Here is a 21,666-nt window from a genome sequence, read left to right on the forward strand (position 1 = left end):
TTGGGTGTGTTTGGCTTCATGATGATATATAAACTAATGGAATATCTGGAAATCGATGGCGTCTTAGATTTGGTGAAATCCAGAAACTGGATGATTCTGGGCAGATCACTTGAGTCCTGCCTCAGAAATTCAATTTCTTCATCTGCCTCCGACGCAACGCTTGGTGAAGATGATAACACATATGTGTGTAGATCCTCATGAGAGAATTCTGTCAGCTCTGAAATAACCTTTGAAAGGGTGTGCATCACCCTTTAAGGGTTGGATCAAGCCCCATCTCTACCACGTTACTCCACAGCTAATTGTCCATATTCTGACAAACCCCTCTTGCCCCCTACTGGAGTAACGGAGACAACCTTCAACACTGCGCCATCTGCCTGGGTTCACATCCCAGATCTGCCACTCGCCAGATCACTCTGTGCCTTTGGACAAGTCCTTTACACGCTTCTCCACCTCAGCTTCGTCATCTACAAGGGGAAATAGCCCACTTTGCAGAAATGATGCTAGGATCACAAGAAATACAAGGAACAAAAGCATTTAGCATGCTACTTGGCACAAAGTTGGCATTTAGAAAAATGTTCACTCATTCACTGTCTGGTTTTTTTCATTGCACTTTTCCAATAAGATTGCAAGTCCTTTAGTGTCAAGGACATTGTAAGACACATATAAATGAGTTTAGTTGCTTATAAATAACTGACCATAAATACCTAGAGGAGCTTTGGGCCATCTTCCATTTTTAAAAGATGGAGGAACCAGCTCCATGACTCCACATGACTTAAAATCCACAAGTCCAGTAGTCAGATCACGGCTCTGGGTATTCAGAGCCCACTCTCTGTCAAACTATGAAGGCAGTGAGGCTTCATCACGCACCAGGTATAGGCATTTTTAACCTACATCTACACGGGCTCCCTAAAATGACTCATCTGGCTGGATGCCTGGAAAATCCAAGCAGAGGTTTAGCAACAGGGCTGTCAATAATAGTTAGCTAAATACTCCAAATTAAAGCTAATGAGCTCCTGGTAGAAACATTGTATTACATGGAAAAGCCGCCTATTAGTCGTCTCCCAAATGATTAATGCTGCACAGGCGTGCTTAATGTGGGCTCTTGAAAACAGGTGAGGACAGAAAAGAGGCACTTTTGGAAGCCAGTATTTCTTCCGTGGGGTTGCCTGGAGGTAAAGGCTGGGCGGTGCTACTGCTCTGGAAATGTTTGGATGGAATGGCTGGAGGGCAGAACCTGTCTTCTCGAATCATGGCTCCTCACGTCCTCTCTTCTGCCAGGTGAAGGGCTCCAAATGCAAGCTCCCCAGCTAGGTCACCTGCCGCTTAAATAATGAGTCCACTTCCCCGTCTGTATTACCTCTGGGGCAGGGACTCTGCAAGGGAAGGGAGGAATTTTCTCCATGTAACTCTGACCAAGAGGTTGCATATGCAGTCTGGCAGGGAATAGCCATGGACAATTTTGGGTTCTAATTCTGGCTCTACCGCAAAATAGCTATGTAACATTAGACTAGTCACTAAGCTCTCTACGCCTCCGTTTATTTATCTTCCCAATTGTGACAATAATACCATCCCTTTATTGAAAAGGCCAAAATAAAAGAGTAAATGGGAATATGATATTCAATGTATATGAATAGGGGGGTTCACTGGGGAGGACCCTAGGGTCCCTGCCTGTCAAGAAGCCATCCTGGACCCCCAAGAGGTTGTAATCTAAGTTACAAGTCGGTGTGGCCATAAGGCTATGCTGCAAAGCTAAGTCAACCAATGGGAAAGGAGGGAAAAAAGGCAACTATAAATAAACACTGAGAGCTGAGCAGCCTTCCCAGAAGGCACCCACCATCCTGGCACCCACAGACGCCAGTAGAAACTAGAAGTGCGCTCCGTACTCCAAGCCCCTCTGCTCAAATGGGAGAGGACTGGGCTACAGCAAAGGGCCCAGGGCTGTCCTGGAGAAACGCCAGAAACACAGCCCTGAGCTGTCGTGGCACTTGGGGGAGGCGGCAGCACTGCTGGCCCAGGCTAACTAGGGCGGGCAGTCTAGAATCAGATTCCCTATTGAGCCAGCTTTCAATTTAGAACTTGATCTAGAATATCATCTTCATTCATTATGAATCTCTTCATTCAATATGAATCTCTTCAAGATTCATGAGTTTCTGACAAAGAATACTTCTGCCCTATGCCCATTTCTTTTACAAAGCTGCCCTTTTGTCCATATTCTTGCGTGTATCTATATATGCATCTATAGGTATAGATACACACACATCCACACGTAGTTTTTTTCTATGAAAAACCAATAGTATCTAACAACTCTGCCTAATGCTCCTGACCTCACAGAGTCACAGGGCATTCAGAGACCTCGTTTAAACCCTAGATTTATTCTCAGGTGAGGAGCCTGAGACATAACATGAAGTCACCTGCCCAGATTCTCATTAACAAAACAAGGCATCCCCAAGCTCTGTATTCCACGCTGAGAGACCAGAGATACCCCAAAACTGCAGATCCTAAAGTCATGATCAGAACGGCTTCCAGGGTTATTTCTTCTGTTTGGGGACAGATCAAAGTCAATTCATACCTTGAGGATAATAAGAGGATCTGTCATTTAGGTTTCTATACGGCTACACTGATAGGAGAAAACAATGGCTTAAAAGAATAAAAGTGCCAGTTGGGCATCTCAGGAATGGACATTTGTATGTTTTATTTACGTCCCTTGCACCCACCGTTGCCATGAGACATGCTGCCCCGGACTATAAAAATGAAATGGAATGGTGCCTCACTTCTAGAAGCTTCTGATATCCTGGCATGACATGGGAGGCTCCGAAGGTCTATAGATAGAGACCTCTATCTATAAGACAGGCTGTGGTGCTCCAACATGATGATAAGAGTAACCGATTATCAGTCTTATTGATCTCACTAAAGACAAAAAAAGTTATGTTTTTTTCTCAGCAAATTGCAAGTTATGATATATCCTGGGGAGAAGTCCATTCCTCTCACAGCGAGTCCTTTTCATAATTTCCGGGGACGCTCCCCACCTGTCTCTTTCTGTGACTGATCTGTTTGGAGTGGGTCAACACAGGACAGGACTTACACTGTTGTGGGTCTTGGCAGAGATGGTTTTAACGCTGTCGGGGTCCCAGATGACCAGGTCAGCATCAGATCCCACGGCAATGCGGCCTTTCCGGGGGTAAAGGTTGAAGACTTTGGCCGCATTGGTGCTGGTCACGGCCACAAACTGATTCTCATCCATCTTCCCAGTGACCTGAGGAGTACAACACGCACACGCACGCACACCAAAAGCAGGTCAAAAAAGGTGAAGGGCAGAACACGACTTAGCAATAAAAAGGAACACACTTTTGATACACACAACTTAGATGGATGTTAAGGGCATTATGCTAAGTGAAACAACCTATCTCAAAAGTCACATACTGTATGATTTCATTTCTATAAACATTCTCAAAATACCAAACGTTCTAGAGATGGAGAACAGACTAGGAGTGAGATGCAGATCTGCCCAGGGGGTAAGGCTGACTATAAAAGGAGAGCACAAAGCAGGTCTTTGTGGTGATGGAGGACATTTGTATCTTGATTGCCATGGTGCTTACACGAATCTACATAGGACCAAGTGACACAGAACCAAACGCACACGTTGCACCCTTGTCAGTCTCCAGGCTTTGATATCGTACTATAATTATGTGAGACGCAACCATGGGAGAGAAAGGGGAAAGGGTACACAGGCCCTCTGTGTCCTATTTTTAGAACTTCTTCTGAATCTATAATTATTTCAAAGTGAAAGTAAAAAAAAAAAAAAAAAAAAAGCTGAAGTGGTTGCAGTGCCTCTTCAGGAAACATCATTTGGCTTGACCGGCTCTCCTTTTCAAAGATACAGACACAGACCCAGGTGTCTGGTCTAGCCCCCCCAGTAGTCTTAGCCCCGCATCTGGGTTTCCGCAGCCATAGGTGCCAATCATGTTTTCTCACATCCTTCCTGCACCTTCTCATGCCTACGACTTCCCTTTAAATACAGAATTTGAAGAAATGGCTGCATATCTCAGTTAAGAAACCCACTCCAAAGCTAGTAGAAAAATGAGCAAAGGAAATGAGCAGGTTTTGAAAAAGAAAAAAATACAAATGGCTCATAAGCATATGTAAAAAAAAAGAATAATCACTCTAATGAGTAACTGAAGAGACTAAATATAAAATAAAATTCACCCATCAAATCAATAATATTTTGGTTTGGGGAGGGTAACACCAATTTGAACCTTGTAGAAGAAATTGGGGGATGCCATACACTGCTGACAGTATACAAATTGATGCAATCTTTCTAGAAGGAATTTTGACAATACATATCAAAAGGCTAAAAACTACACACCCCCTTTGACCCAGCAATACCACTTCTAGAAATTTCTCCTACAAGCATAATTAAAAATGTGTCCAAGGATGTTCATCCCGGTAACAAAATCAGAAACATAAATATTCAAAGAACTGCAAATGAATTACATTTCAGCATTAAAATGAAATGGTCTGCTATTAAAAACCAAGAGTTTCAAGTATATTTAAGGATGTAAAGACTTTTTCATAAGATATTGTTTTAATAAAACAGCCCACAAAATAGTACGTATGATGCCAATGTTCTTTACACACTCACACACACACATAACACATACACACATATGGAATATTAAGTAGGAAATGATCTATAAGGAGTGCTCTTGGATTCCCAAACCTAAGATATATTGTCACACAAGTACCAGCTTCTAGAATTTTCTCAGCTGACATGTCAAGGTCTACATGCCAGCCATGGCCCTCAGATGAGGAGGCAGGAGAAAGGCGAGACCAACCCACGAGTGACATCACTGCTCCTTACCACAGCCTTATCCCAGATGACGGACATCCGCTCCTCCGTGCCATTGGTGCCTTCAGGGATCAGGGTGAAGTTGTCCTTTCCTACAGCCTTCTGGGCAGTGTTGAACGTACAATGGCCACTACCAGTAACCTGGAGATCTCCACTGGAAGGAAAACATATAACTGGCTTTTCACTTCAAATCATCAAATTTGAACATGTCTTTTTGAGGTGTCAGGCCACTGACAGTTTTTGAAGTAACCTTTCCTCCCCTCAGGAGATAGGTAATTTGGGAAGATGTGACATGACACTGAAGCTTCATTATAATGCTGTGCCGCTAAATCTATGTTGTGAGGTATCTTATGGGTGACAATGCACCACAATGGAAACCTTTTGATACCTCATTATCCCCTTTCGTTGACCTTCAAGATGGCCCAAGGTTTTATCCAGAATTCCCCCTCAGAAAAGTGTCCAAGTGATCATCTCCTGTTCCTATCTGTTGACCTGCGTTTGGAGAATAAGGGTCTGTTTGCAAGTCTGCTTTCGCCCACCAGGTTATAACCCACAGGTCATCTGTGTCTGAGGAAAGACTGAGAATGCAAAGTGTGAATAAGTCTCCAAGACTCACCAGGACAGCAAGGAGTTCAGAAAGTCCGGAGTGGTCGGGTCGGGGCTCAGGGGTGGGGAGGTAACAAAAGCAGCAGCCTTGGCCCAGTTCTTGCTCCAGTAGTGGGAGCCATCAGTTCCCAAGCTGGCAGTGATAGGCTCGCCATACACCACGGTTCCTGACAAACAAGACAACAAAGCTGAGTAGGATACAATGAGGGAAAAGGGAAACCACCCTTGTTGGGAGCAGCTACCTACCCGGCAGCATGACAAGGGCTCTCGGGTAAGAACACGGATGCCAGACGAGGTAAAATACGTCAGCCAGCCGAAGTCATCGATCCAACATGTGCTCCCTAAGATTTCATCTTTAGATCCTGCTCTTCTAACTCACTCTCCCTAGGTGATCCCAAACAGTCCACCTCCTACTCTCTTGATTCCCAAATCTATTATTAGGTTGGTGCAAAAGTAATTGCTGTTTAAAAGGTTAAAACTAATGGGGGAAAAACACACAAGTACTTACCTTGGCACCAAACCTAACACCAATCTCAGACTGCAGTCCAACACCCAGTCCCAAGTGCCATCTAGACTCTTATTTTGGCGTGACCCATGGCATCTCACACTTAACCTTACTACTCACCAAACACTCCTCTTGCTCTTCCAACATCTCCCATCCCCCCTTCGCAGTGTCTAGTTCTGGCTAATGGGCTGAGAGAGGAAATCAGATGTGATGCCAGTGGGCTGAAGCATTTGAGAGCAAGTACAGATCTGCCCAAGCAAACAGCCTGGATACCTGAGTCACCACCTGAAGGGACCTGCCCTGAGCGCCACCAGATTCACAGGCGATGTTGTAAGAGTGAGAAATAAAGGACGGCGCACATTCACGCCACAAAGATTTCCGTTTCCGGAAGCCTCACCTGACTGAATTAATACATTGTCGTGAAAGAAATGTCAGTTCCCTGATGCTCCAACCATGTCCCCGTCTCTGTCCGTTCACGTGCACGCCAGTAAGGTGGCCTCTATCCACTGAATGCCAACGCTTTAGCGCTTTAAATACATCCTTTCCTTTCCGAAACTCCACATACCTCCCCTGAGTTCAGGCCTTCATCGTTTCTCCGCAGCTCATTCCAACAGAGCCTCCCAATCACATTGAGATTTATTTTGCTTCCCCAACCTTCTTCCCCACCTCTCCATTCATTCTCCATGACACTTCCAGAGTGATCTTCCTAATACATAATCTTCCCAGGCCATTGTCGTGCATAAAGTGCCCCCAAGGAGCTTTCTGCCTTTAAGGACAGACACAAACTCTTCACGGACACATCTGAGGCCCTTAATTGTCCAGCCACCTACCAAAGCTGATATCCTCTTTCACATCGTCCAAAACTCAATCCCATCCTCCACTCCAATAATCCAATAATCAACCCATTTTGAATTTTTTGATTTTCCACTAGATGGAGAGACCCTGAAGAAAATACATCAGCCTGCACATAGTAGGTACTCAATAAATGTGTGTCACATTAAATACAAGGTACGATCTTTTATTAACGAAAGGCATCACTGCTGGAATTTGATGGCAGGCTGGCCTTCCCACCACCAGGAATGCACCTCTCCTCACCCCCCCCCCCCCCGGGCCCATCACAGGGCTACCCCCCAAAGTCCTGCCAAATGTTCTCTTTGCTCCAAACACAGGGCCCTCAGGGCCAAACACTTCTCAGTCAGGAATGTGTGTTCTTTCCTCTCCACAGCATTTTCCAAGGCCTTATCTCTTGATAATAAACCACAACACTCTCTATGTTACACTCACCATTCAGAGCTGGCTCCTCGAGCGGCCCCTCCAGCCTCAGGAATTTCACAAAGGAGTCCCTGTTCAGCCAGGGAGTGTCAGAGGCCAGAGCAGGCAGCTCACGGTGGGGGGGGGGGGGGGGGGGGGAATCAGTAATAATCCCGAAGCAGGATGGAGGGCTCCAAATCCAGGGGAAGCCCCCAGAAGGAAACGGGCCAATGCTCAGAATCACCTGGAAGGTCTCCTGGGTTCCTGATCTATACAAAGCCTCCCAGGCAGGATTTTGGGAGCCAGCTGGGCAGCTGCACAAACCGCTCCAGCTCACCCCAAACTGGAAAAACACCGCATAATGAGAAGGCCTCGGCTGCTGCCAAGTGCGCTTATGAAATGCAAATGTCTGAGCAGGACCCAGGGTTCTCACAGGACCTCCACTGCCTGCTTTGGTTTGAGCCGGAACTGGCTGAGTTGATTGTAGCTCTTCTAACCAGCCAGGTCTGGAGGTCCCGCTGGCTATTGTCTGAGCACAAGGGTGAGGCTGGGGCAAGTCATTAGGAAAACAAAGGACTCCTAACCCCAAAGGTTTCCTGGTTTTGTAGACAGGAGAAAGTTCAAGAGCAGAACTGCTTGGAGAGAAAGAGTGACTTTTTGAAAATCCTTGGACAAGCATAAACAGTTTCCTGATTTTCCTGTAACCTGCTGGTGTTCGTCCTCTCCCTGGATCTGCAATTCAGTCCTGCTTTGGAAACTTGAGTACAAGGAGGGGCTGGTTCCTGCGCGTCCTGAATCCCACACACATGAGTGCCCTGGACTGCGGCCTTCGTCTCACTCTGAACTACAACTGTGATGGGGTGGAGAGTTGGTGCACAGGGGCTGGGTCCCGTTCTCCATACACAGAACATGTACCTCAACACAAAGGAATGAACTTGGCCTTCAGCCTCTGGAAAACCGAGAACTGGGTTGGAGCATCAAGGTCACGGCTGACCAGATCTGCCTCCTTAGACCAAGGCTGAGCCAGGACTCCTGGGCCGGGGCCACGCTGAGTCCTCATTTCTGGCTCATTTCTGTTTTGCCCTGTTCAAATTGCAGGGGATTCAGAGGTCCTTGCTGTCTTTTGGTTTATTTATTTTCTTTCGCCCCCCAAGGCACGGCAGGAGTTAAACCATTCTATGGGAGACCGCCACCGCACCCGCAGGTGAGGGCTCTGCCTCCCAGCACCCACGGCCTACAGCCACCCCAGGGCTGCTCTCCCCATTTCATAAATAGCCGTGGATACCAAAATCTGACAGCACTGCCCATATGTAGGCCCCTGACTGGGACAGTGATTGGGACACACATACACACACTTCTGGACCTCCGTCAGGCCACAGACACCACTGAACTGCATGCCAGAAATAATTACCATTAATAGCAATAAACCGTAGAATAGGTTTAATTGGCCTTTCTGCACTCCTCTAAACACACTCTGATGCTTTCTTGGTGGAGGTTAGACCTTTATGATTTTCTTCTCTAGGGAAAGTCTAAACTGAAAGATGTGACCCCCAAGCCAGCCTCTGGGAGGCTTTCTAGGGCAGTCAGGAACTGCAGGGGACTCTGGGGGTGGTGTTTATTCACAACAGGCCTGAGAAATGTTTGACAGCTCCCTCTCGTCTCAGAGAGCGTGTTCCAGAACCCAAGTGGAACCCAACAGCCATGGGCAACCCTGTCAGATTTTGGTACCAAGAGTGGTTCTAGAGGAAGAGAATCGAAGTTTTCTGAATAGGTCTGGGGGTTCTGGAACTGACTCTCTAATCTGATTTGTTTTAAAGGCATGACTCATTTCTACTAGCACTGGTAGTCCGAGGCGTGTTGGGGCAACAGAGATGCACAAAATATCACCGCGGAATACTCCTAATCAAGTAGATACATATCGTACGAGGCAATGTTTGAGTTGACCATGTATTTGATACCTTAGACCGTTTTTGTCAAACTGAGTATAATGAGATTGGCTGGTTATTCCTAATTATGTAGGACAAAGCGAGGAAAGAAAGGAGGAGCTCAGGGATTCAAACTCCCAGCCCAAGTGCGGCATCAAGGACCCCGAAGTTTCTGCCTGTCCTGAAGGAAATCTCATCGCAGCAGCCTCAGAATTCAGATGGCTGAAAACCAAACCCGAACGCTCATCTTGCAAGTGGCCACATTACAATGCAAATTGAATTCCCAATGTCTCAGTGTCTTTTGTTCAAGAGCGGACATTGATTGGGAAGGAATTCTGCCTCCAGACAGCCTTGGGGCTCCAGCTGTAACATCAACTCTTTGCTGTGTCTCTAAACCTGTAGGCCCACCCTGAAGATTTCAGACTTGCCAGCGCCTACTACTGCATGAGCCAATGCTTAAGATCAATCCTTCTCTCTCTCTCTCCCTCTATTATTGTTGTTTTTATTGGTTCGGTGTCTTTGAAAAGTCCTGACTACCAGATTTTGGTGAGATTTTATGACCTGCACAAGCCAACGCACGTGCCACTCTGGGTTCAAGAATGCTAGGTTGTGCATGAGCTTAACACCCAGGATTCATTCCCGGGTTGGGGTGGTCCTCACCACCCCATGACCACGTGCCTCAGTCATTCCTACTGACCCACAAGGCATAGAAGTCTTGCCTGGGTTTGGGTTCCCAGGGTTGAACATCCAGGCACCAGATGTTCTGAACGGTTCTGCATCTGGGTGATGGAGGTGGGTGAGGAGGAGGATGGAGAAGGTTGTCCGCCGGATGAGCTCCTCAGGCACTGCCTTCGCGCTACCACCCACACACGGAAGGCATCAGGAGCCACACTGGACACGCCGTGGAAAGAGAGCTGGCCAGGAGTACAGAACCCCGGGTTCTATTTCCCATGGGATGGATGACCTTGGGCAAGATAGTCAAGGTCCGCATTTCAGGTTCTCTTTCGTGACAAAAGCCTACTAAATGGACCAACGTCTAAGTTCTTTTGAAGAGTAAAAATTGCTCAGGGTGTTCTGATGCTGGCTGTGTTTTCATTTCCTTCTCTACAGAATGGGGTTGATGACACACTGTCCTGCCAGATGGCACAGAAGGAACGAGGCAGCATGTGCAGCGCTGTCTCTGGGGGGGGGAAGACACATGCAGACAGTCGTGCTGGGTCAAGCAGGCATGTGAAAATAGTTCTCATTTACATTTTATCTCATATCCTCGCTTACCCAAACACCTCCTGTCTTAGTTTAGGACCAGCAGGTCTCTGGGTGGGGAGTTCATGGGATCAATAAGAGAAGATGTAGGGTTATGATTTTTCAACACCTGCCATTTGCAGAGAAATGGTGAGTTCCCCTTACGTAGCCTGAGACAGGCAGGGTGAGCGTCTGTAAACAGCGGTGCATTCCTCTGTGCTCTAACCATCTTGGCTGCACTTCTTTGATAATACTGACCATTTGCCATTGTGACTTTCTGCCCATGTGTCCCTCCCCTGCTAGTGAAGGAGCTAAGGGCTGGGACCATTTCTCGTCTCTGGCACAAAGGCCTAAAGTATCACATCGTAAAAATCAAAGTAAATAGTAAAAGTTCAATGAATGACGATCTCTCCAATTCACAGATGAAGAAATGAAGCAGCAGGTAGTTGGCCGTGCCTCACACTTGTCTTCAGGGGCCGGAAGAACCCGCGTGAAGAACCCTTAGCAGGAAACCCGTGCCCTAGGTCAGCAGACGTCTTTGCTGTGCTTTTCTAAGCAGCCCTTCATCATTAATCGATTCAGTAGTTGGTACAGTTATATACGTCTTTATGAACAGTATCTCATCACCATCACCCTGGGAGATGGTTTTACTACCCTCCCTTTGCAGATGGGGAAATAAGACCTAAAGGTGACACGGAACCTGCCCAGCATGACATGCTAGTGCACTATGGACCTGGGATTTGGTCCAGGATAGGATATTGATCCCCGAGCGCTAACACTTAACACAGCCGTATATTGTTTTTCTTCTCGGTCCATATTATCCATGGCTGTGCTGGGTGCCAGGCTTCAGTTTTACACGGTTTGTTGAGGAACTAAACCCCAACAGATACCGACAAGGAGATGGTTGCAGCATTCCCCATATTAAAATAATCTCAAAGCATAAAGTCAGTCAGATATTAACATGGATATTCATGGCCTGACATCAGATGCCTGATGATCAAGGCCCAATTCCACCATTCAGCAGCTCTGAGCTTTAGTTTCCTTAGGTGCAAAGTAAAACAAAGGACAAACCTCCCTGGCTCGGGCCACCTCCCCAAGTTGTTGTGTAGTTCTAGCAAGATGAAATGAATCTTAAGAGCCTACAGTGCAAGCTAGCGTTTCCCATGCTTGCTCATTGGCACCGGAATGCACTGGAAATTCTTTCCTGGAAGCTCAGGTTCCTCTAAAAGCAAAGGCTTCCAAGGACTGGAGAGTGAGAATCTGAATGCAAGAGCCACCCTAAGAACCATGATGCGGGCACAGTTAGACTCACACCTGGAAGGTTCTGGAACAAATAGACTAAAATAGACCCTTCATCGTGCTCACCCCCCAGGAATCATACAGGATCAAAGTCTTAAAAACAGATGGAAATCATCAGGCACTGAGTCACAGAGTATTAGAGTGGAACTGGACTGTATAACACACTCCAGCTCCACATCTTCAAATGGGGAAACTGAAGCATGCAGAGAAGGAGCTCCGCCACAGCTGGCAGGGCTGGTTCAGAGCTCAGTGCTCTGCAATCCAGACCAGGGCCAGCTCCACCTGCCCGACCCAGGTCTGGTGAGAGACCCTACTCATCCATCCTTCATTCTGGGCAAGTCAGAGTCTGAATTGGAAAACAAGGCCTCAGTTTTTAAATTATGTTAAATTGAATGTTTAATTACATTAAAATTATGTTAAAATATTCCATTTTTTTGTTTCGTATTATCATCTGGGTACAGCATGGTTGTTGAAAACAAGCCATACCCTATCTTCCCCTTTTCAGACACTGTGCCCACTGTGCCCACCGCTATGCCCACACTGTCCCCACGCTATGTGGAAGTCCTGTGACTAGTGTTGGGTGCTGAGTGGTTCCCACACTCACCCAGCCATATTGAAAATGGGGGCCTGGGTGACAGAGAGCCCAGGTGAGGGAGGGTCACCAACAGTCATCATCCACAATGATTCCTAGACAAGTGAAAGCTGATTCTGAACAGATGATCCTATTTTGGAGGAATGTTTATTTTTAAAAGGCAATTACTTCCAGCTGCCAGAAGAGGGCAGGCTTCCAGGAAGATGGCAACGCAGCAACTATCATGTTTCCTGGAAAATAAGCCCTAGCATGATTTTTCAGGATGACATCCCCTGAACATAAGCCCTAATACGTCTCTTGGAGCAAAAATTAATATAAGACCCGGTGTTATTTTTGGGGAAACATGGCATTTGACACAGAGCCTGAGGACAGAGACCCCAGGAGAGTTCAAGGGAACAGGGGCCATCTGGAAGCCACACTCTCTTGGGACCAACTGAATCAGTGGTCACTGAGCAATCTGATCTTGTTCTTGCATCAAGTCACCCACCAGTGAAGAAATCCTCCAGTCCTTTTCCACATGGATCCCATCCCGCAAAACTAGAAACCGAATCACAGAAGTCAAATTGCTCCAGATTGACAGAGAAGGAGGGATGCAGAAAGAGAGACAAAGGGATAGAAAGAATGAGAAAGAGACCAAGAGAAAGATACGGAGACCAGGAGAAAATGGGACAACAATCAAGAGAGAAATGGAGACATGCAGATGGAGAGTGAAACAGAACAAGAAAGAAAGAGAAATGGAGACACACAGAAATGGAGAGATCCAGAGAGACAAAAGAGTGGAGGACATAATGGGGAAGAAAGGATGGAAGAAGAGAAGAAAGGAAGGAGGGACAGAGGGCCCTTGTATGATATTCACGTTCACCTCAGGCCAAGAGCCACCCTCAAAGTCCACTACTGGTGAACAGGCTCTCTGAGTGTGAAGGCACACTCCCAAGCACAGAACACATGGTGTGATCATCCAAACTCATTGCCAAGGGCAGGTTTACAGCAGAGCTCTGCTGCATCCATAATAGATAAGGAGCCCCACGGAACAGCCTCTGGAAGCAGCACTGGAAGCTGCACTTAGTCGATTAGTTTCCAAGAACCTTCTTGATGGACTCCCAGTAATACGAGAGCCAGGCTCAGCCCAGAATATATCAATATAATTTACAGGAAGTGACTTGAGCCCCAGGACACCTGGATTTGATGGGGTCCAGGGCAACATCCCCATCCCCCACACCCCCACAAGGTTCTCTTACTTACCTCAGTGGAAATCACTACCAGCCACGAAGGGAAATGCATTTTGCAATGGGAAGTTTCCCAGGATGCTGATTCTGTGGCAGATGAAAACTGATGTCATCTGTGTATGTGCCTAGTGTATTTAGACCGCATCAAATTAAACTCAACCTTTCTATAGAAGGCGGGCAGGAGAAACATGTGCCTGCCCACCCACTTCTTGCTGTGTGGCTTTAAATAGACACTAACAAGGCCGCCGCGGCAGAACAGAGGGAGAAACTGGAGCTCCCTGCCTCACTCCGCTGTAATTAGGTTAATGCTGGCACGTGATGAAAGCAGCTTACTTGGCATGAGGGTCTGGAAAAGGAGCCCACAGTCAGACAGCCCGTAACGCTTACCCTTTTTCCGAGCCTGGGCAATGACTTCGGCAGCGCTCTTGCTCATCACCTTGGTGACGTACAGGGGGCAGTTGGTCTGGTTGGCAATGGTAATCGAACGATTCACGGCTTCAGCCTCGACCTACAGAAGACCATCTGAACATGAGAACTGTGCCCACTCCACGAGCCCACCTTTACCCTCCATCCACCAAGAAAGGCTAAGATGAATGGGAGACCACTGTGCCGCAAGGCGCTACCCTCCATGGCACTGCAGGAGGACGATGTGACCTGCCCAGAGTCACTCCATATTGACTGCTTGAAATCAGGGGGCATTCCTTCCTGGCCCTTCTGAGTGGTTCCAAGTCTGGTCAGCAGGCCTGCAATGTTAGCATCAGCCTGGAATCTGTGAGAAATGCAGATTCTCGGGCCCTGCCACAGACCCACAGGATCAGCGTCTCTTGGAGGTGGGACCCAGAAATGTGGGTCTTAACAACTCTACATGGTTTTCATGCTTGCTAATGTCTGAGAACCACCACGCTCGGAAACATTGTTCCCAATTTGTTGCATTCATTGCCACGGGCATGGTCAAGAGGCAAGACCCTCAGTGATGTGACTTTTGCACTGGGTTTCTGTCCGATGCACACAGAGGAAGCCAGCACCGCCCAAGGAACAATGCGAGCTCACAGGGCTCTGGGAACGGAGCAGGCAGTGTCTGTGCAAACCAAAGGCCCTCTGTGTGTGAAACACGACCATGGCCAGCCACAGACTGGTACGACCTCCGGCCCGAGATGGGAAAGAGTTGCTCCAATTAATAATGTGATTCTTTAAACCTGATGTTTCAATGGATGGTATTTCAAAGACCCCACGTGATGACTGCTAAATACTTTATCAGGTAAGACTACATAGATCAAATTATATCTTACACAGGAATCAGCCATGGGCAACTCAAAGAGCAAGTCAAGATTATGGAACGACAGAGCTCAAAAAAGTCTTTTGCTCCCTCCCAAATCCTGGCAAGAGGCTGCAGCTTCAACTCCTTAAGGAAAGGGGCTGGGTCTTACCTGTTTTTTTTGTACCCTGCATGCCCCACCACCCAGAGTTCCCCATGTCGTGCCCAGTACACAGCAGCTGCTCAAAACTGCTTACTGAACAAATAAATGGCTTCATGTTAATGGTTAACACTAGGCTATCCATAAAGAGCTGCTATTTTTCACAAGAAATGACTGAACGCCTAGCTCCTTTCAGGCAACAAATATGTGAAGAGACATGTCTAGAAATCTAAAGGCAAACCAAATGGCTCTTGAAAAAGCTCATTAAACATCCAAATGTTTTTAATTCCTGGAATAGCTGAACGATTCGCTCTTTCTCTCTCTCCTTGACTCCAGTGACAACTGAAGTGCCTCTGGCCCGGGTAGCACAGAGAAGGGACATCCTACATCCCTGTGGTCACCTCAACAGTCCACAGTCAAGTGTGAGAAGGACTCCATGAGCATCCTCGTTGCTTCCCGTGGTGCCGGTAACTTCTCAATTTGCTGTCCCAACCCAGACACTCTGAAAGTGAACAGAGGCACTATTCATCACTGCATGGGAGCCATGGGTGGGGACCAAGCTGTCCTGGGTGAACTGGAATGCGTAATCATCCTAATTAGGGAGTAAATGGAGAGAAAGTACCAGTTCTATCCGGGCCCTACCCTGGGAGCGCTGGCTGCCATGAAGACGCTTTGGACTGAAGAATCCGGGCCCCAGGGCCCTGTCTGGATTCGCTCATCCTGTGTGAGCTGAGTTCTGACCCGTCCCTTGCCCCAGCCCTGCACAGGCCTGGCGTGAGGGCAGAGGCTGCACTCCAAGGTGACCTCATGAGGACAGAAGGTCATGTAAACCCCAGCTCTCCACGTTCCACCCAGAACCATGGAAGGAGCCACATCTGACCCTTCTGTGTGTGTGTGTAGGTGTGTGTCTCTGACACACAACACCAACTATCTTGCCCACACAGAGCTCTGTTTTACATATTTACAAAAATTGTATTACTGTTGAAACATAGAAACTTATTTGCCTCCTTAAAGGGCTATCCAGAATTTGGAGGGGTTACCGAGCCCTGCTTTCTGATTTTTAAAGATGAGGCACCCCAAGGTCCGGAGAGGAAAGCAAACTGTATAGGAACATACAACAGTGTCAGGAGACGCATCACAACAGTGTGAACACACACACCAGCACCGGGACACACAGCAGTGTCAGCACACAACACGCCCTTAGCGGCCCCGGCCCCCAGGAGTCTGCACATCTCAATCACGCCTCTCTGAAGGGCCCCGTTAGGACGTTCCCTTCTCTGTTAAGAATTCTTCGCCCTCATCTCCTCCACTTCCCCACTCTCTTCCCAGAGACAGAGTCTCAGGGCTGTACCTTGCTCAGAGCCTTCACCTTCGATCCTACTCAGGTGCTTCCCATCTCCCTCCTTCTTCCTTTCAGAAGGGGTCTCTTCCTCATGCCTCTCTCTGCCCCCCCCACAGGCCCTCAACTGTCATGCATGCTCGGGCACCACGCACGCATAGGTGGTTTCTAGATTTCTGCATTCTCTCTGTCTCCCTTTCAATCTTCTCAGCTGAAAACTGCAGAAAACCCTGCTGAATCAGCTCAGAAGGTGATCACCCTGAAAAGCAGAAAGAAGAGAAAGCCCTCACAGCAGCCTCTTGTGAGACGAGAGGACCTTCCCAAGGAGCCAAAATCTCCCCATAGTGGAGCGTTCCCGGATCTTTCAGCCGCCAAAGGAGCCTCTGTAACCCACTGCTGAGGATTGTGAAACCCTCCATGTAACAACTGCCATCAGACAGGTCTCCTATGTCAATCGTGGACACATGGGCTTGATTTCTGTGGTCAACATAGCAATCGGGAAAATGTCCTTCTGATAGCTGTGGCCTGTTCAGTGAGCCCAGGGCTGGCTTTGTGTTCTGCTTTCAGGTTTGCAGGGATCTGGGGATGCCAAGAAGACAGCAGGAGAAAGGAAAGCAAGCTCCACGAAGGCTCTAAAAATTAAGTGCGTGGCTCTCAGAAGTAGCCCCATGTAACAGGGTGAGTGGCATTTGCTTTCTCAGAGGCCACCTTCTTCCCACCACTTGTACAGTGTCTCCCTCACAGGATGGTTACAAAGCTGAAATGTGAACCGTCTGCGGCCTCTGGGTGCTCAGTAAATGCTGGCTCTGAACGGGGCTTATAAGGAAAAGAAAGGTAAGCCACCATGAGAGCCATGTCATCCCTCTGCCTCTCCTGAAGTCCTTGCAACTCAAAGGCTTGATCCCAAAACTGTTTAAGACTGAACGCAGAACCAACCAACTCTGAGGACCAGGCTGAGGGCCCTCCATGGCCTATGCCATCCTTCCCCCCCGACAGTTTTATCCAGGGAAATCTAATTACAACGGTCTCTGAGGCCAGCCTTAAAGGGGAAACAAAGCCACAGAAAGGAATCTTCGAGGTGTCTGTGCAAGTGAGATGGTTTCTACATGTCTGTGCATGTGTGTACATGTGCATGTGTGGATAAGCATTGCATTGTGTGAATGTGTATGTTTGTACACGTGTACACATGTACATGAGTGTGCGTATATATGTGTGAGCATGTGTGTATGTGTCCCTGTGTGCACTTGTCTGTATATGTGTTTGTGTGTACACTCGTACATAATAAAACCAGCCGCAGGTGCTCTTAGCATCAACTACTGAAACGCTCCTTCTTTCCTAGGAGCTGTCTCCCTGAATCACACTGTCCACCAGCCATAGTTACCGTACGAGGTTCCCCATAGCTAAAGCAGGGACCTAAAGAAGGCACCTTCAGCCTTCCTTACCCTTGTGTTGGCTCTATTTCACGTCCTCAGGATTTTAGCACACATGGAAAGGTTAGATGGTTAGAAAAGCTCCTACGGCCTGGAGAGGACCACACAATATTGAAAATTTAATAGCTTCCGTCCTTTCATCTGGGGAGATGAAAATGTCCTCAGGGCCTCAGACAGTGCTGAAGGTGCCCTGGTGTGTGTGTGTGAGAGACTGCTTCTGTCTGAGTGTGTAACTTGTGACAGTGCGTGTCTGTGTGTGTGTGTGTGTGTGTGTGTGTGTGCCCGCAGTAGAGGGCAGAACAAGGAAGTGTTAAGCCCTCAATGTGTGGAAGACGTTCCAAGTGGTTTCCAGCTTCACTTTTTTCTGCTTCTTTCTTACATTCTTTCTGCTTTTCCAGCCTCACTCCGTCCCCAGTCTTAGGAAGAAGGCTGTGGATGCCATGTCACCTCGCCCTCACCTCAGGCAGCCTGCTGACAGCAACTTCAATTCAGCCCTCATGAATTCATTTTCTTCTTGAGGGAGCAGAACCCCTGCACCTACAGGCCCTAATGTACACACTTCCCAGATTCAGCAGAAACATCCCAGGGCTAAAGTTCTGCGATTTGGGGCCCTGGTCCCAATTCACACTCCTCTTGTTAAGAATCTCCCTCCACCTATTTCTGGAAGCAAAAATCCTAGTTTTAGGCCAACATCCAGTTCCTTGGTGGTTTTATCGGCCTTTCTCTGTACCCGTCCCTTTTCCATCACTTCTTTCCTGTAAAGAGGAAGTCTGTTCCTTTCCAGGAGACTCCCCAGGGTTCTCTTTGCTTGGAGCTGCCAGATCCTCAAAAGCCCGACCCTGAGCATTTCATTAAGGAGCCAACTCCTGAGAATTACTGAAAGGCCACAAATTCTGATCTAGAAAAACAGATTCTTCATCACATATGTTGTAAGCACCCCTTTCTAATTTAAAATCGCTAGATGGTGATCTAAGACAGGGATAACTCAACCTTTGTGCCAGCAAGGCCCCGGGTCTTAATTTTCCTTCCCCAATTTTGAAAGATTCTGTCTACCAAACTCTACCGATTATGTTATAACCAGATTATGTACAGACTTACCATGGGAAAACCTACAATTCCTTTATGCTTTCTAGACATTTAGAAGAGCTTTTAGATCCCTGTGACTACGTTTTGGTGACTGGTGCGATTTTGAAGGCCGCAAGTCATGAACCATGAAACTCAGTCTGCACGACGCTGACAAAAAGCTGTTTGTGTCTCCCCAAGAAAGGGCTGAAGAATTAGAGACCGAAAGAGGAGTCTTCAAGCTAAACAAGCCACACTGCTTCACCCCACGGCTCAGTCTAACCCTTCATTTTGTCTGAGTAGACACATACGTGGATAACCTGTGACTTCTCAGAGGGACCAAAATCAGCATCTGAGAGCCCTATTCTCAACAGGCAGGAAGGTGGGTTCTAAGCAGTTCTGACAGCCCAAGGGACACAAAGGACACATATTCCATTCAGCAGATGTTCACCTCCTCAGGCCGGCTCAGCACATGTCCCTCGGGGCCCGTGATGCCCAGATCCAGGATCCTCTGCTGTTCCTGCAATGTTTAAAGAAAGCCAGGCAGTCAGGGAGAGCCGTGCGTGTGTGTTGACTTCAGGTGGCTAGAGCACTGGGTTCAAGTTACTCAGGCAAGATGTAAAAATGGCACTACTGACGACTCAGCCTTCATCCCAAGACCCTTGAAGAGAAGGGCTCCCTACCCTATTCCCAGTCCATCCTGAGCTACGCCCGATCAATTACAGCCTCCCAAATACATGCAGCTGCTCCCCTGGGATGCAACCATGTCTGCAAGTGGGAGTCCACGGCCCCCCACCACACACAGGCAGCTGCATCACAGCATTGAGAGAAACGACGTCTCTCTGGAAAGGGAAGAAACAGGCTGTGAGTCCTACAGGACACACAGAGAAGCGCCTACATCACTGACATTCACGCTGTCCGTGAGACTGAGCACAGGACCCGAGGACAGTCACACCAGGTCCCCCTGCTTTTCCACCTGGGAGCTGAGCTACAGAAGTGGCTTGCCTTCCTTGAACCTGCCTCTCCCGCTGTGGGTCATGCAGAAAGGATGGAGAGGAAGGCACCATACCTCTGCAATGATGTCGCCGTTCTCTGCGTGGACCTGGGCGATGGCACCGATATCCCGGATCACGCTCAGTACTTCATAGATCTGAGAGAGGAAGGGGGTGGCATCAGAGCCCAGGACGTCTGTCTTCCTGTTCACAAGTACAACCCTCTCCCTGGTGGCCACAGGGATCAAAAACGGCACCCCTCGGCTACTTCTATCAAGTCCTACTTTTTTTGCCAGGCCCCAAGGGCAATGTTTCTGGCCACATGTGGCAGAGCAAGACCTCTCAGTAATTACCAGAAGCAGGGCAACGTACAAGGAGATGGATTAGAAGGGAGAAGCTCCGAAAAGCTCAAGGATGACACTGGGTCTGAGTACACCTCTTGACCACAGTCTTAGTTAGGCAGGCTGATTCCAGAGCCTGGTGGAACACTGGTCCTGGGGGGCCAGGGCACTGGGGTCATGGCCTCCCTAACGGGACAGTGACATCAGGGACTTCATCCACCAGCCATTTCCACGAAGCTAAGGGATGTACATACACTGGAGGCAGCTTTCACGACAAGAGCCGTGGCCCGAATATACCAAACGCCAGTCACCTTGTTCAGGAAAGGTGACTTTTCTTACCTGGGAATCCGTTAGCTGGAAGCGATCTTTGAAAGCCATGTACACGAGGAAAGAATTTACCCCTGGAGGACAGACAAAATAGATAGGTGGAGATGTGACTTTGATCAACCAAAAAAATCTGGAAGGAAATAAGAAAGTTATAATACCAGGCGTATGTGTGAGAGAGATGAGAGAGGGAGAAGAGAGAGACAAAGAGATACAGAAAGATAAAGCAAGTAGACAAAACAGACACAACTGGTAAATCTGGAAATAAGGTGCAAAAGTTCTTTTCAGTCTTCTTATCATTTGTCTGTAAGTTTAAAACTGTATCAACAGTAAAAGTTGCTTGTCTTTGTACACCCATACAAAACACACAGCGGCATTATTCAAAAGAGCCAAAGAGTGGAAGCAACCCAAGTGTCCCCTGACAGCTGAATGGATAAACAAAACGTGGCGTATGCCTGCAATGGCACGTCATTCCGCCTTAAGCAGGAAGGAAATTCTGACACATGCTACAAGATGGATCAGCCCTAAGGACTTCATGCTAAGTGAAATCAGCCAGTCACAAAAAGACAAATACTGTAGGATTCCACCTTTATGTCAAATTCATTGAGACAGAAATTAGGGTGAGAGTTGCCAGGAGCTGGGGGAAGGAGGGAACGGGGAGTTGTTTAGTGGGGATAGAGTTTCAGTTTGAAAAGATGAAAGGCTCTGGAGATGGACGGTTGTGACGGTTGCACAACAATGTGAATGTACTTAACGCCACCGAACTGTGCACTCAGCAATGGTTAAAGTGGTAAATTTAACGTTATGTTGCAGTTTATCACAATTAAACATTAAAATATTAAACACAAAAGTTTCCCCCAACTTGTTGTGACTTTTAACCAGAAAATGAATTAGAAGATCCTATCAAAAAGATCTACAATAAGTGTCTTTTCTTCGATAAACAGACTGCCCTACATGACAATTTTTAAGAAACATTTTTAAATAAGAAAAAAGTCCATGAATAGGACAAGCAGATGTCGTAATCCACATCCTGGCATTTTAGAGTTCTGGCTTCCCTAGGCACCAGACCAAACATCCCTGCCCAACATCCATCACAATGGTACACAATTGTACTGACAATCTCCTAGCTCTAGAGCTTATTAATTCAAGCCACTGGGGGTGCTGGAAGCTGCCTAAATTCAAGCCTCAGGACGTCAAGGCCCTCTCTCCTGCCAGGCAAGAGTTGCTTTGGTAACCCTCTTGGCTGATTTAGAGTAGATTCATTGTAAGTA

At 47.6% G+C, this 21,666-nt stretch overlaps 1 protein-coding gene across 3 annotated transcripts in view; it reads right to left on the minus strand.

The window, feature by feature from the left end:
* Positions 1 to 21,666, minus strand: part of DPYSL2 (dihydropyrimidinase like 2) — a 109,038-nt gene that overhangs the window by 6,885 nt on the left and 80,487 nt on the right. For all 3 annotated transcript variants that reach the window (XM_033133635.1, XM_033133636.1, XM_033133637.1), the window contains exons 5-11: positions 20,411 to 20,472; positions 19,808 to 19,888; positions 19,190 to 19,258; positions 13,880 to 14,000; positions 5,463 to 5,619; positions 4,859 to 5,000; positions 3,083 to 3,253 (exon numbers count right to left, since the gene is read on the minus strand). In XM_033133635.1, coding sequence (XP_032989526.1) covers positions 3,083 to 3,253; positions 4,859 to 5,000; positions 5,463 to 5,619; positions 13,880 to 14,000; positions 19,190 to 19,258; positions 19,808 to 19,888; positions 20,411 to 20,472 — 803 coding nt within the window. The remainder of the gene's footprint in view (positions 1 to 3,082; positions 3,254 to 4,858; positions 5,001 to 5,462; positions 5,620 to 13,879; positions 14,001 to 19,189; positions 19,259 to 19,807; positions 19,889 to 20,410; positions 20,473 to 21,666) is intronic.

The sequence above is a fragment of the Rhinolophus ferrumequinum genome, chromosome 18 (assembly GCF_004115265.2).
Source record: "Rhinolophus ferrumequinum isolate MPI-CBG mRhiFer1 chromosome 18, mRhiFer1_v1.p, whole genome shotgun sequence".
Classification (NCBI taxonomy): Eukaryota; Metazoa; Chordata; class Mammalia; order Chiroptera; family Rhinolophidae; genus Rhinolophus; species Rhinolophus ferrumequinum.